General features: G+C 55.5%; 1 protein-coding gene across 8 annotated transcripts in view; it reads right to left on the reverse strand.

Annotated features, from left to right (window-relative positions):
• The window catches only part of ARHGAP27 (Rho GTPase activating protein 27), a 32,694-nt gene extending 19,164 nt beyond the window's left edge, over nucleotides 1-13,530 (reverse strand). Inside the window, exons 1-3 of one of the 8 annotated variants that reach the window (XR_004347689.1) lie at nucleotides 13,336-13,530; nucleotides 12,284-12,416; nucleotides 10,321-10,995 (exon numbers count right to left, since the gene is read on the reverse strand). Coding sequence is in view for 6 of the 8 variants with exons in the window: in XM_032617856.1 (XP_032473747.1) it covers nucleotides 10,321-10,977 (657 nt within the window). In the remaining 2 variants the exon portion in view is untranslated. Of the gene's footprint in view, nucleotides 1-4,162; nucleotides 4,427-5,426; nucleotides 5,553-10,320; nucleotides 11,058-12,283; nucleotides 12,417-13,335 lie in introns of those variants that run through there. The other 7 variants (XM_032617856.1, XM_032617855.1, XM_032617854.1 and 4 more) reach the window with 7 other exon arrangements.
• Between the last annotated feature and the right edge of the window lie 1,580 nt (nucleotides 13,531-15,110).

Below are 15,110 nucleotides of genomic sequence, written 5' to 3' on the forward strand. Positions count from 1 at the left end.
AGGGCTTCCCTGGTGGCGCAGTGGTTGAGGGTCTGCCTGCCGATGCAGGGGACGCGGGTTCGTGCCCCGGTCCGGGAAGATCCCACATGCCGCGGAGCGGCTGGGCCCGTGAGCCATGGCCGCTGAGCCTGCGCGTCCGGTGCCTGTGCTCCGCAACGGGAGAGGCCACAACAGTGAGAGGCCCGCGTACCGCAAAAAAAGAAAAAAAAAAAAAAGTGAAGCCATAACAACAATACTCAGAGAGGAAAATATAAGCAAAATTCTCTTTAAAAAAAAGCCTTTGTAGGATTTCCCTGGAGGTCCAGTGGTTAAGACTGCACTCCCAATGCAGGGGGTGCGGGTTCGATCCCTGTTGGGGAACTAAGATCCCACATGCCGCGTAGTGCAGCCAAATGGAGGGGGGGAAGCCTTAGTAACAAAGACTCTAAATATAAACGCCATAAAATAAGTGAGTTATACATTTGACTACATAAATGTATTTTAAGAAAACTTGTGTGGCCAAAAATTATCGTTAGCAAAGTCAAAAGACAAACTTTGACAAGGGATTACAACTCATGTAATAGACAAAGGGTGATTTTCCCTACAGAAAGACCTCCTGGAAATCAACAAAGAAAAAGACCAATAATTCAACAGATAAATGGGCAAAGGATAGGAACAGGCCATTCACAGAGAAAGAGAAGCAAACAGTCTTCAGATATGTAAAAAGATGCCCATTCTCACTGGAAAGAGGCATGCAAATTCAAGCTACCTTAAGATAATACATTTTCCTGTCAGATTGGCAGAAACCAAAATTTTGATGACACTCAGTCGGCAAGGCTGTGGAGAAATAGTCGTGCTCATTTGCACTGGTGGGAGAGCAAATTGGTATAAGCCCCACCCACAGCAATTTGGTAACATCTAACAAATACCTACTGTTTACCTTTCAACCCAGCAACTGTACTTCTGGGATTTATCCTCGATTTACCTATGCAGGTGTAAAAGATTATTTATTATAGTGTTGTTTGTAATAGCAAAAGATAGGACACAATCCAAGTGTCCATCAACAGTGGACTGGTTAAATGAATTATGATACATCCCTACAATGGGAAACTATGTAGCTATAAGGAAGGATACTTTCTGTGTACAATCTCCAAGATACACTGTTAAATCAAAAGGGCAAAAAATAACAAGATGTAGGACCCTGTGTCCTGCATACAATCTTTGTGTAAGAGAGACAGAAAACAATCAAATATATATTGATACCAGTTTGTGTTTGTATAAAGAAACTCTGGAAGAATAGAAAGAATTAATAAAAGTGGTGACTTTTGAGCCAATGGAGAACAGGGCATGGAAGCAACGGTGTGAGAATTATTGCTATATACTTTTCTTTTTTTTTTTTTGCGGTACGCGGGCCTCTCACTGCTGTGGCCTCTCCCGTTGCGGAGCACAGGCTCCGGACGCGCAGGCTCAGCGGCCATGGCTCACGGGCCCAGCCGCTCCGCGGCATGTGGGATCTTCCCGGACCGGGGCACGAACCTGCGTCCCCTGCATCGGCAGGCGGACTCTCAACCACTGCGCCACCAGGGAAGCCCTGCTATATACTTTTTAATATTGCTTTGATTTTTTTTAAGCCATGTAAGTATACTACCTGGTTTAAGAAAACAAAAACAAAAAACACCTTGAGGCTATTCGAAAGATAGAGGGCTGGAAAATATAATTACAACATGAACAAAAAATAAAAACTCTTAAGGAGATTCAAGTAAGGCACAAAAGAAGGAAAAAAAGGACTATTTTAGAACTTAAAATATATTGTTGTACTACTAATTGAAGGAGAAGAGAGTCACTCTTGAGATTCAAATGTGTGGCCTGGGAGACCAAGCAGAAAAATACCTCAAACCTCAGAGCAAAAGCACATAGAGATGGAAGTACAGAGGGAAAAGATAAGAAACTGGTGGGATCCAGCCAGGAGAGCTAACATGCAAAGGAAAGAAAAAGTAAAAGAAACAATAATCACGTAACAAAAAGATTTCCCTAAGCTGGAAAAAGACCCAAGTCTACAGACTGACAGTGCTCTGAGAGCTCCAGATGGGTTGCTGAGAAAAAGAGTCCTCATCACACACAGCCTCTACAACACACTGGATTAGGAACCCCAGGGAAAAGCAGGAGCCACTAATGACGAGCAAAGTGCAGCAGGACAACAGATTAACAGGGAGAGAAAAAGGGAATCAAGAGCAACCTGACTGAACGGGAAAAGAAAACCACAAGGTAAACCAATAAATGTAAAATAAACCATTAGTGGGACTTCCCTGATGGTCCAGTGGTTAAGACTCCACGCTCCCAATGCAGGGGGTCCGGGTTTGATCCCCGGTCAGGGAACTAGATCCTGCATGCCACAGCAACTAAAGACACCACGCGGCAACGAAGATCCCCGCGTGCCGCAACTAAGACCTGGCGCAGCCAAATAAATAAATAAATAACAAAATAAAATAACATAAAATAAACCATTAGTGATAAAATCAAGGACAGTGTATCAATTGTTAAATGAAATGTGAACAGATTGAATTATCCCATTAAGAGACAGCTTGGGTTTTAAAAAAACAGTGATATGATATGTACAAGAAATATACTTTAAAAAAAATGATAATGGTTGAAAATAAAAGGATACTGAGAGACCAGCAAGTGCAAAAAATAAAATAAAATGAAATAAAAAGGAAGCGTGGCCATATTAATAACAGAAAGGTGGAATTTCAGGTTTAAGCACTAAGCAGGATAAAAAGGGACATGGCAGAATGATCCAAAGGCACGATTTGTGATGACAGGACGGTCAAAAGCTGTATGCTCCCAATAGCATTATAGTTAAACAGAAAAAGCAACAACTATTAAAAGTACAAGAAAAGGGCTTCCCTGGTGGTGAAGTGGTTATGAATCCGCCTGCCAATGCAGGGGACACGGGTTCGAGCCCTGGTCGGGAAGATCCCACGTGCTGCGGAGCAACTCAGCCCGTGCGCCACAACTACTGAGCCCGCGTGCCTAGAGCCCGTGCTCCGCAACAAGAGAAGCCACCACAATGAGAAACCTGAGCACCGCAGTGAAGAGTAGCCCCCTCTCACCGCAACTAGAGAAAGCCCACGCGCAGCAACAAAGACCCAACACAGCCAAAAATAAATAAATTTTTTTTAAAAAGTACAAGAATAAATTTACAGAGAGAATTTGAGTGGGAGATTTAATAAACCTCTATCAGAATCAGAACAAAAGACAAAAAGAGAAGCATACAAAGGAAATGCATCTGAATAACATAATCAATAAACTGGATTTGATACATATGGACCCTTACCTCCCTTAAACAGAAAATGTATACAGTTTTTGTAGGTCCATGAAAATCTTTGAAAACTTAAAAAGGAATACTTTCCTGGTAAAATATGAAAAGGCCAAAATTAACTAGAGAACCCATGGAAAACTCGAAAAGACTAATTACCATTGATGAGAAGAAGAAAAAAAAAATCTGTCACTGCAAAAGCACCAGGTCCAGAAGGTTTTGCAGGAGGCTGAACTGTAGAAACCGTTAGGATTCACCTCTGACATCCCCTCCCTGGACAGGAGGATTGTAGATTTCCCTTTCGCCTGAGAGATCCCAGGAGGGGGGCTTCTCGTACGTGCCCCCCACAGCACCATGCAGTGGCATTCGTCACAGAATACTGTAACTGTCATTTACTTGTCAATCTCTCCCCCTGGACAGTAAGCTACCTGAGGGCAGGGACCACCTCTGATTTTTCATTGTCTCCCAGAGCCTGGTAACATCACCTGCCATTTACTGAATCAAGGAACGTGGAAGTGAAAAAGTACAGCATAATTGTCAGCATGCTGGGATACCTGTAAAACTCCCCAACCTGTAAGCCTAGGAAAGCAGAATGCATGGAGAGAGACCCAAACCCCAAAACATTAGATTGAAGTTCCCCCTCCGCCCCTTTATCCAAATATTTGCAATGGGGTTAAACTATGTTTATAGGGAAACAGTAATTTACAAGTTCAGACAAGGCGAGGAGCACTCCAGTGTATAATGAGGAGTGAAGATGGCTGGCAGGGTCTGGAGGCAGGCCTCTTCTGGGCTTCCTCTCTCGGGCCCAAGTGGGCCCAGCCTCCGGCACAGACATGAAGCCTAGACATGGAGTCCTGGCCCACTCACCTTCATGCTCACGGTGGACCTGCAGGCAGGGCAAGGAGAGGATGCAGGGCGGCACCATGGAGCCCAGAGCCTGGGCTGGACAAAGGGTCCTGCAGGCCTCACCTTGCCTAGGCAGTAGCTCTGGAAATCCCCTCAACACCACAATCCTTCCTCAATTTGGAAACAGTCTCCGAATTTTAGCAAGCACCCCTTCGTGGGACCCAGCGCTGGGAGCTCCATTTCCCTCAACACCAACCAACATCAACTATCCCCTCGCTGATCCACTTAGATCCAGCTCCAAATCTCCCCAACACTCTACCGTGGAACCTTGACCATGTTCTGATCATCAGCTACCTCCGGTCATGATCATGGGCTCTCCCGTGCCCAGGACCTGGCACTGACTGGCCATCGGGGCTGGCATTCAGTACCAACTGCCCGACCCCTCCCACTGTTGGACCCACAGCTCCAGGAAGGGCAGAGAAAATAGATACAGAGTGAGGCCAGCTGCCGGAGCCCAGGAAGGAAGTGTGGAGGCAGGTGGGCTTGCCGCAGGGTTGTCTCAGGAGGCCTGGGGGCTGAAGGGAACCGGATGAAATGAGGCCCAGGCTGGGGGAGTGGGGGAATCACCCAGTGACAACAGTCTGCAGGGTGGGAGGTTGCTCCTTTCTGCCTTGGGGGCAGTGGGCAGGGGGGGCTCTCAGTGGGCAGGAATGTGGGGTGAGGATGGGAGGGAGCTCCCCAAGAACCTGCTCTTTCACAAACCAGGTCATAGGCTGGGCAGTGGGGCTCCCGGGCCAGCCTGGGGCTGCAGGTGAGTCATGGGGAGGGTGAGTTCAGGCCAGGTGTCAAGAAAGCAGCTGGGCCACCCCAGGGCAGCTGCCCTTACTGGGTGGGGGTGGGCTGAGGTGTTGGAAGGAGGGCGTATGGACAAGGGGACTCATTAGGTCCTTCGCTTGGCCTCGGCTCCCCTGTTCTTACCAGCCCCCCGTTTTAGAAGGCCCCCTGGCTGGTCCCAAAGGGGGATCCAGGTGGGTCAGCCCAAGGCCAGTTCCCTTATCTCCATCACAGCTGCCTGGGGCTGCCCCTGGAGTCTGTCCCAGGGAGTGCATGCCAGGGCTGGGATCCAGAGAGGAGAGTGGGGCACCTGGCAGCAGGGGTCACCGGGTGGGTTCTAGGGTACAGGGAAAGGCCGGGAGGGGAGTCGGGGAGAGCGTGGGAAAACCGCTGTGGCACGTCCCTCCTCCCCCCAGGGTCCCAACTCCTTGGGAGGCGAAAGGTCACTCACGGTTCCTGGCAGAGGAGGAGGGAGCAACGAGGGCCCTGGGGTTCCTTCCAGTCCAGAACCCGCTGTGCAACCTGCGGTGCCTCCTGGGCTGTTTGCACAAGCAGCTGCAGAGGCCGGGCTGTAGTGCCTTCCTCCCTGCGGCCAATGCCCCGGCAGCAGGGGCGGGCTCCAGTCCAGGTGGCCGGCCTGGGCCTTCCCACCTCTGAGTCATCTTGGGGCAGCGATGGTGACCGCATCCTGAAATCCCAGAGTCAGGACGGCCCATCGCCCGGGGGTGACCCCGCAGCAGCCACCGGGGAGGAGCCTCAGAGGCCCCTTCCTCACCGGGCTTCCTTGGGCCCTCAGGGCGCCTCCCAGCGGGTGTGCATGGCTGGCGGGGATACAGTCCTCCAGCTCACCTCCCGCCTGCCTCAGAAGGGTGTGCTTCTGCCCCCTTCTGGGGCATCTCATTCTCAAGGGGAGTGTTTGGAATCCCTGCCTCCTCCGTGCCCCCATGCCCACGGCTGGGCACATACGGAGCACACAGAAAAGTGAACACTTGGGAATCCCCTGGCGGTCCAGGGGTTAGGACTCGGCACTTCCACTGCCGGGGCCCGGGTTCAATCCCTGGTCAGGGAACTAAGATCCCGCGAGCCGCGCGGTGCCACCAAAAAATACCCAAAAGTGAACCCTTGTTTGCCTTGGGCTTGTACTGTCCTTGCTGAGAACAGAGTGGCCAAGCCTGAAAGCCACCTGGCTGAGACTGAGCCTGGTAAGGGTGGGGTTTGGGGTCTGGAGGCCTGCAACTGATCTGGAAGCAGCCACCTCCTGGCCATGTGACCTTTGGCCAGTCACTAAAGCTCTTTGAACCTCTGTTTGCACTCGGGACAAACGTGGGGGAGTACCCATGCCTGCCTCCCAGGCTGCTGGGAGGATGAGTGTTTGAGAGCCCACAGGACCGTTAGCCCCTTTGGGACAGGGACCGTCATGTCTTACCATGCTTTGTGTCCCGGTGGCCAGCACACGCTAGATGCTCACTGTGTGCTTCCCCAGCCAAGTGAGTGGTTAATGACGAGGCTATGAAATGCCCCACGTGGTACAGGCTCCTCTCTTGTGGCGGGGACAGTGCCTGCCTCTGCCAATTGTCCTGCCCTCCTCGCCACCATCTCCCCCTGTCCAATGGCCCATCAAGTGGACACTGTTCCTACCCTGTCAATGACCCCATGTCACCTCCATGCACACATCCTTGCTCCTCCTCAGAGGAAGTAGGTCCCTTCCCCTCTGCTCTGGGTCCCTCCCTCACTCCTTTCTCCCGGGATCTCATCCCTTCAACGACCTCCTCACCATCCTCAGCCTCCCCCTCTTCCTGCCCCTTCACTGAGATTCGGGGGAGTCTCCACCCTAGATCTGCACCCGCATCTGACCGCACGGGTCGCCCTCCCCGCTAAGCTTTTGAGAGTTGTCCACATGCTATCTGTGTCCTCACCTTCATTTCTCTGGCCCTTTGCTCTCTGCCTTCAGCAGCCCCTTGACCCCTTGACCAGCTTCTGATAAGGTGACCGCTGACCTTCTGGTGGCCACTACCGATAAATGTTCGACGGCCTTCATCTAACTTCTCTTTTCTCTGGACATTTCCCCTCAGCTTCTGGGTCAGCACCCTCCTGCTTTTCCTCTTTGTTCCCTGACTGTTCTTTCCCCTTATGATCCTCTCTCCTCCCTCTGTCAGTCACCCAAATGCAATAGCCCCAGGGCTGTTCAGGTGCTCCTATCCCCAACATTCCCCACATTCTCTCCACACCCATGGCTCCTCCATCACAGGCTGAAGGTCTCCTCCTGGACGGCAGCCCCAGCTATCCGACTGCCTACTGGACCAGGCAGGGCCAAAGTGGGCACCGCGTCTTTCCCCCACCCCTTCCTCCCCAGTTATCCCAGCTGTGAACAGCACCACCGTCTGCCCCAGAGTGCAGACTGGGAGACTGGAGCTCCTCCTGATTTCCCACCCACCCCACCCCCCCGACCCATCAGCCACCAGGTCCCGCCAAGTCTACCTCCCAAATCTCCCATTATCACTGCGTGCCTGGGAGACCATGAAGGTCCTCGTCATTCTCCAAGACCCAGCCACAGGGGTTTTTCCTCAATCCCCCTCGCTTCTCTGCTGAAAGCCTTCCAACAGCTGCAGGATAAAGTCCAAATTCCTGGCGAGAGCCCATGAGCCCCGGCTCGGCAAGACACCATCCACTCCCGACCCCAAGCCCCCATTCCTGAGCCCCAGCTGTAAGGCCCCAAAGGTGCCGCATCTTCCCGCACCTCCACCTCTGCCCATGCACCCCGAGTGTAGCTCCATTACAGGTGGCCTGTGTCAGGCACTGAAGTCCCCTCCTCCAAATCTCCCATCCCAGACAGTGAACCCCTCAGAGCTGGAGCTGTGCCTCAGTCACCTTTAGATCCAAAGGCTCACCTGGTGCTTGGCAGGTGTTCAGTCAATTCACGTGAAGTGAATGGAGGGGAAAGGTAGGACCCGCTTCTCCTGCATCCTCCAAGGAGAAAACAGGCAGGCTCACCTTTCAGGAAACTGCTTCTCTAAATGCTATCTTGAACAACTGAGAGCAGGGCGGGATTTCCTTCCCAGGAGGGAACCACCTGCCCACCCCTGGAGTTTGTTAGGGATGGGGTGTCAAGGGAAGCCCACAGCTGACACTCGAATAAAGCACAGTCACAGGGAGTGTGGTATTATACCCATTACACAGGGGAGGAAAAAGGACCAGAGATGCTAAGTGACTTGTTGGGGTCACACAGTGAATTAGGGCCAGAAGTGGGAATGGGCAGAGCCTCTCTGCCAAAACCCAGGTGTCTGGGAGACACCCCAGTTCCTCCCTGTACAAGCGCTACCCCCATCATCACCTGTGCCCACATACTCCTAATACGCCACTGCAGCTGCCACAGCTAGAGAAAGAAGGGGCAGTGACCCTGGCTCCTGGGGTGATTTCTCTTCTCGGGAGGTACCAGGATGCGGGGAGTGGGGTGGGGTGGTGGTGTCTCCTCTCCCTCTTTCTCCCATCTTGGTCCTGGGCTCATGGGTGGAGCCCCTTGGGCAGACCTGCAGAGCCCCGGCTCATGGTAAGGGGGCTGGCTCTCTTCGTCCCTCTTCAACACATTCGGCAAGGCTCTGGGCCAGGCCCTATGCCAGGTGCTGGGGTTCAGAGAGAAAGGCCAGTCCCCCACCTCAAGGATCGAGGAGTGCACCTCCAAGGGCCAGACAGACATTCCCACCATCACAAGGACAGAGAATGTGGAAAGGCCCCAGAGTGTGCCGCCGAGAGCCTGCTCAGTAAACGGAGGGGCGCCGGGGAAGGGGTGCTGGCATCCAGCCATGTATTCCAGAGGAGCTGTCTGGTGGGTTAGCAGAAGCGCTTGGCTGAAGGACTCGCCCCATCCCTGCTCCGCCCCCGCAACTCTCCCAGCTCCGGGTCTGGGTCCCGATCTCCTTCCCCACCCACCGCATGCTGTTCTCCGCTCTGGCCACCAGGGGGCGGGTTGGTCCTTGCAGAAACCTTAGCAAAGGTGGCGTGCACCCGGAGGAAAAGACACCCAGTGGAACCTCAGCCAGTCTTGGCTGACCGCCTACTACGTGCCAAGCACTTCCACGCTTCACCTCGTTTAAGGCTCTCAACGCCTCGAATCCTTTGGTATTGTTCTGCATGTACACAAGAGGGCATCGTGGCCGGGGGAATGAAGCGGCTTGTCAGGAGCTGGCAGGTGACCCAGCAGAGTCAAATTCGAGTCTCTGCCTCAAATCCTGAACACTGCACCATAACGAGACCGGGCGGAGGGAAGACCCAGGAACCCACAGATGGGGACGGTGCCTCTTTCTTCCCAGACTCAGTCCCTGAACGTGGCAGGCATCAATATTTATTGTAATCATATTGGGTCCAAAGAAGGAAATCAGAGACTCACAAGCTTCAGGGGTCATCCATCCCCTACCCCCTTGATCTAAACACGAACTGAGACACTGAGAGAGGAAGTGGATTGCCCATAATTACACAGCTGTCAGATGTGGCACATGTCAGAGGGGGCCTGTGCCCTCCACGCCCCCACCTCTCCCTGAAAAGTCCCTAAACTTGAAGAAGTCCAGGCCGCCGAAGTATTCTGAGGATGTAAGAGTTTTAAAAAGGTGCTCTTATTTTAAATGATATTTAAATAAAAATTTTAAATTTCCCAAATTTACATAACCGAATTCTGAGGCAAAAAGAACATCCTCGCGATAACTGGACTTCTTTCTGAAACAAAACCATCGAAATTACAAAAAAAAAAAAAAAAAAAGGAACTAAAATGTTGGAACCAGTCAAAAAAGGAAGCAGACCCCTGACTTTCACATCCATTATCTCCTCTGACGCCCAAGCTCATGTGAGAAAGGCGAGGCAGGTAGAGCCGGCGGCGGCAGGTCCACAACCCCCTATTTCATTCTGGATACGTTTCGGAATGGTTCGGATTTTAGAAGGATAACTGGCGCACACACCTGCCACAGGCGACATAACTCTCCCTGCAAGGCTTGGGCAGCAGCCTGTAATCGGGTTTATTTGCACTTCTGCAGCAAAACTTGAATATTCACACTAAATGGGATAAATTAAGGCCGTCCACGGCCGCACATGGTTCAAGTCAAAGTTTGCCATCAGCTGAGTTACAAAAACCCTTTGGGCTCCAGGGAGCTTTGACATTTGGGAATTGCAGCTAAGAGATCGTTAGTAAGCCTGTACCCCTCTCGTTTCGTAGTTGAGTAAAGTTAGGCTCGGTGTGAGCGGTCCAAAGCCGGCGGACACTGCTGCTCCGTGGAGCCCGATGCAAGACTGAGCGGGTCTCCTAGCGCCGCGCGCGTAACTCCCGCCCATCTGCCCGCTCCCGGCTCCCCATGGCGTACCTGCTCCGGGTGCTGCTCCAGCGGCTGGCCGCGCACGTCCTGGATGGCCTCGTAGACGTTTTCGGAGTTGCTGCCCGCCGGAGGCCGCGGGCACAACCAAGAGCCCGCCACGCTGCAGGCCTTGAGGCTGCCCCCGCTCCCGAGGAGACCGGCAGGGGGCGCGGCGGTGCGGGCCAGGTCGTCCAAAGACTGCGCGGGCCGCACAGGTGCCATGGGCCTCGTGTACAGGCAGGCGGGCAGGCAGGGCGCCAGGCTTCGGCGCTGGGTTGCTGCGCCGCGCCGAGCTAGGCCGCACATGGAGCCCGCGCGGCCCCGGGGCTCGGCGGGCGCGCCGTCGGGACCGGCGGGCGCCGACGCTCTCACGAAGCGGTAGTCATAGGAGAGCGGTTCGGGGTCTGCGGGACCCGGAAGGCGCGCGGGCGGCTGCGGGGCGGGGGCAGGGTGGCCGAGGGCAGGCAGCTCGCGCACGTACTGCGCCGGCAGGTAGAAGGGGCGACCGCCGGGCTCGCTGCGCACGTGCCACCAGTGCTCCGTGCTGCGGCGCAGCAGGCGGTAGCGTTCGTTGGGCTGGATGGCAACGCGGCGCCCGTCCTTGCCCGTGTACTCGAAGGGATGCTCCACCAGCACGTACACGTCCCCCTCGACGTCCGCCGCCATCGTGGCCGCGGCGTGTCCCTGTGGGCAACGAGGAGGAGGGGCGCGGAGGTCAGGGCCGCCGAGCCGGGAAGCGCACCGCACTAGGGAGATGGAAAACTTGGGTTCGAGTACCGAAGCTACAATCGTTTGTGTACGTTCAGGCCTCAGTTTTCCTATCTCTAAAACGGGTGACTTGGATAAAATAATCTCTAAGGTTCTCATTCTTACACTCAGTGATGGAATTAAGACAGCCCTTTCATTCTCTTGGTTGATTGTAAAATTCTATCCCTTGGTGGGGAGATTGTGGGTAATACTGGTCCAGCTTTACAGCCAGGGAAGCTTTGGCTCAAAGAGATGGGGGTGATTGCCCGCGATAAAGTCGACCCCACGTTTGCCTAAAAGTTGACTGGGCCTCAGTTTCCGCGTCTGTGAAGTGGGAAGAATAGACCATTCCATTACCCTCGTCCCACCCCTCCCCGACGCTTCCAGCCCTCAGGGAATCGCGTCCTTGGCACCCCGCTCCCCAGGCGTGTGCGCCCAAGGCCCGCGGGAACAGGGTTGGGGCGCGGGCTCCAGGAGCGGCCCCCGCTTTTCTCTAGTCTGGGAGTGTCCCTGCCCCGCTTAGTCCAAGGGCCTTGGCGTAAGGGGCCGCGACTGCCAAGGCCGGGGGAACCGGTTCTCTCGGTTGCTCTTTCCTTCCCCGGCGGCTTTGCCACAGACGTGAACCCGGAGCCCGGCCAGCCCAGACCGACCGGCACCGCCCCCTGCTTTCTGGCTCCCATCTCGACCTCCCGAGAGAGGCTCGGCCTTGCGGCCTGCCCCCCTGCCCTGTGATCGCTACTTTGCCCCATGAGAATGGCCCCAAGGGAATGCACTTTGGGACAGTGACTACCCGTGCGGTGTAACCAGGGACCTCCAAAGCTCTCCTGGAGTGATCACCACAACACGACCCCCTCCACGCCAGCTCAGTCTGGCCCTTGGTATGTTGGGGGAGGGAGTCAGAGCCCAGTTGTAAGCCTGCCTGTGTGGCTGGTCCCTCCAAGCCTTTACATCGACCACGCCTACTGACCCACAAAGGTGACCTGGGACCAGCAGCTGGAGCTCGGCCTCTTGCTGAAGCTGAGGGATCCAAGGCACAAGGTCTGGTCTGGTCTAGCGCTCCTCCTCCTTCTCAAGCTTTCCCCGATGGGGAAGGGGTGTAAACTGAGTCACTAAGCACACTGGGCCCTGGAGGCGGGGTCCTTGAGCTGACGGGAGCTAAGCCACCAAACCCTAGGGGGGGACACCCCTTCTCACCACCTTCCCCTGGACCCCCGCGCTCACTCACGTCGGCAGGGCTGACCTCAAGGAGCCCATGGGCTGGCTGGGCGGAGCCGGCGGATGTATGCAGGTTAGGCCCCTGCCATCTCCTTGGGCGGGGCTTCAAAGAGCTAGGCTGGAGAGACCTCGGGAAGGAGGAGCTGGCAAGGAGAGCAAAGAAGGAGAGGGCTGCCTTCAGTTCCCAAAGCGGCTGTGTCTGGGAGGGGCGAGGAGGAGCCTAAAGAAGTCTGCCTGGGCCGGTGGGGACTTTGGGGGCGGGGCCCGGGGCAGGAGACGGCCAGAGGGAGGGGCAGGGGCAGGGAGGGCTGCGACCGAAGGGGCGCTGGAGGGTCGCGAGCGGATCCAAGGGAGGGTAGGGTCCCGCCCCTGCGCCGCCCCACCCCTACGCGCGAGATTCGTTGTCCGCGAGCCTCTGCGTCCCGCGGGCGCGCTGCTTAGGGACTGTTCGACCAGGGCTTGCAGTCTTGCCGGGGCGTTCCCAATCCGAGCAAGGCCATTTGCATCCTGAACTGTGCGGATTGCAGGCACTACCCGCTCCCGTCCCATTTACGTCCTCCCCGGGCTCTTTCCGAACGCAACTCGGCCGGGCCTGGCAAAACTTGGAGCGGGGTTCCCACCGCAGGGACGCTCCCCGGAACGCAGGGTCACTGGCTGGGTGGGGAGGGACCCAACCCTCGGCTCCTTCCCCGACCCTGGGGGAGCGAAGAGAACGGAAGGGATGGGGGAGCTGGGAGGATCCCTGGAGCGCGATCACCAGGAGGTGCACTGCGTCCACTGCCCGGGAGACAGACAAGAGCCACAGCGGCGCCAACGCCTGGGTCGAAGCTGGGGGCCTGGGCCTGCGCCCCTCCTGCCCCGGGACGGAGGGCAACCCTTCGCCTCCCACCTCCTCTCGGGGGAGGGGAAGATCCGTCCCGCGCGGCCCTCCTTCCGAGCCCGCGCAGCTCAGGCTCCAGCGCAGTGCGAAGGGGCTGGCTTGCGATGCTCCCGGGTGAGGACCCGCCACCTGCGGTCCCCTTCCCCGCCCCAGATCAGCACCCCCGCCCAGTCCGGCCCTACCCTGGCACCTCGGGGTGTCCGACCGCTGGCCTCGCCTCCACTTGTCCTGGCAGCCGCGCGGGGGCTCGGCGTCCGGCGCTCCCTCCTCCACCGCCCTGCTCCCACGCTGCCCTGTTTCCTGTTCAACAATATAGCGAGGGAGGCACCGGCGGAGAGCACCCGGCAGAACTTCCTCCCGGACTGGGGTTGCGGCTCCGAGAGACAATCCCCGGTGTCCTGGCTTCCTGTCCCCTCTGGGACGGGCCAGCGCCCGAGGAGCAGAGGCGCCACCCCTTCCCCTGCACCTCCCGGGATCCTGGGCCACACCTGGCGGTCTCCCGGAGGTGGAGACAGCAGAACCAGGATGGTGGGATGAGAGGGGAGGAGGCCTTCTCACCAACTGCTGGCCAGATTTCCCTCCACTGCTCTACCCCACCCCTTTCCCCCACTGCCCTGCCTTGATCCTTGTGGGGGAGGAGGGCCTCCTCCAATCTGTCTGTAGGATAAGCTCAGAGCAGGCTCCTGGGGCTTGAACTCAAGATGCTCACCTTATCTCTGCATCTCAGTTTTCTTTCCTATAAACTGGGGATTATAACACCTACTTCATAGGACTGTCGTGAAGATTAAATGAGATGCACTAAGCAAATGTATTGTTATGATCACGTTCTAAGAACACACATTAGATTAGTTATTACCACTAATTTTATTATGAGGTGAGCTGTCCTCCTCTTTGGGGTTGAATTGAGGTCTCCAACCCCCCCCCACCATCCTCCTTTAGGCAGGAGGGGGAAGGGAGACACAAGTGTTCTCAGAAACACCTTGCTAAGGATGGAGGATTGAGTCCAAAGGTAGCACACAGGTCATGTGCTCCTGGCCCTCCTCTGGGCCCGCCTCCTCTAGCCCTCGCACCAGGTCCCTCGGGTTTCCTCGGAGCCCACCACTACCTGCCCTTGACGGAAGCTGGGGCTCATGCAATGGGCGGAGAGTGAGTGGTCCCTCGAAGGCTGAGAGGCATCTTCAAGGACAGGAAACTGCAGACCTGAATCTTTCAGTCCCATTTTCCTGCAACCTGATTTCCCTGGGAATTAGTCTGTTTCTTTCTTCTGTCTTTACAGTGGGCAGTGGCGGGCTTCCCACTGCAGGCGCCCCCCACCCCCACCCCTGGGACTTCTTCTGGAACTTCAGAGGAAAGTTGGCAGCCAAGTAAAGGCCACATTGAGCCCTAAAACCATGAGCCCTGAATCGGGCCCTGCTCACAAACCTTTCCTTCCTGAGCCTCTTCTCTTGCCTTGGATAACCCTGTGGAAAATGGTTTCACATGTTCCAGTGTCAGGAGTCTGTGCTTTGACATTTAAGGAACAGGAAAGAAGCCATCACGGTGGGATTTCAGGCATTAGCTTCATTAGTTATATGAGTGTATGTAAGTAAAGCTCCCCAAAGGCCCTGAAATCCTATCCCACGGTGGGGGAGGGGGCTGACTCCGGGGAGAGGGAAGGGTCGGGGGTAGACTGAAGAATTACTTCCCCTCTTCTCCATACCCACTCCTGGCACACAAGCCCCCTGCTTGCAAATGTTTACCAATAACCACCCTCCTCCTGCCCTCCGTTGCCTACGGTTTGACTGACAAGAGAGCAGGGGCGGCTATCAGATGGTAACTGAGGGCCTGTGGTCTCCCCCAATCAGTGGCAGCATTAAGATTCAGAAACCAGGGACTTCCCTGGTGGTCCAGTGGTTAATACTCTGCGCTTCCACTGCAGGGGACCTGGGTTCGATCCCTGGGCTGGGGAACTAAGATC

Source organism: Phocoena sinus, chromosome 20, assembly GCF_008692025.1.
Source record: "Phocoena sinus isolate mPhoSin1 chromosome 20, mPhoSin1.pri, whole genome shotgun sequence".
Lineage (NCBI taxonomy): Eukaryota > Metazoa > Chordata > Mammalia > Artiodactyla > Phocoenidae > Phocoena > Phocoena sinus.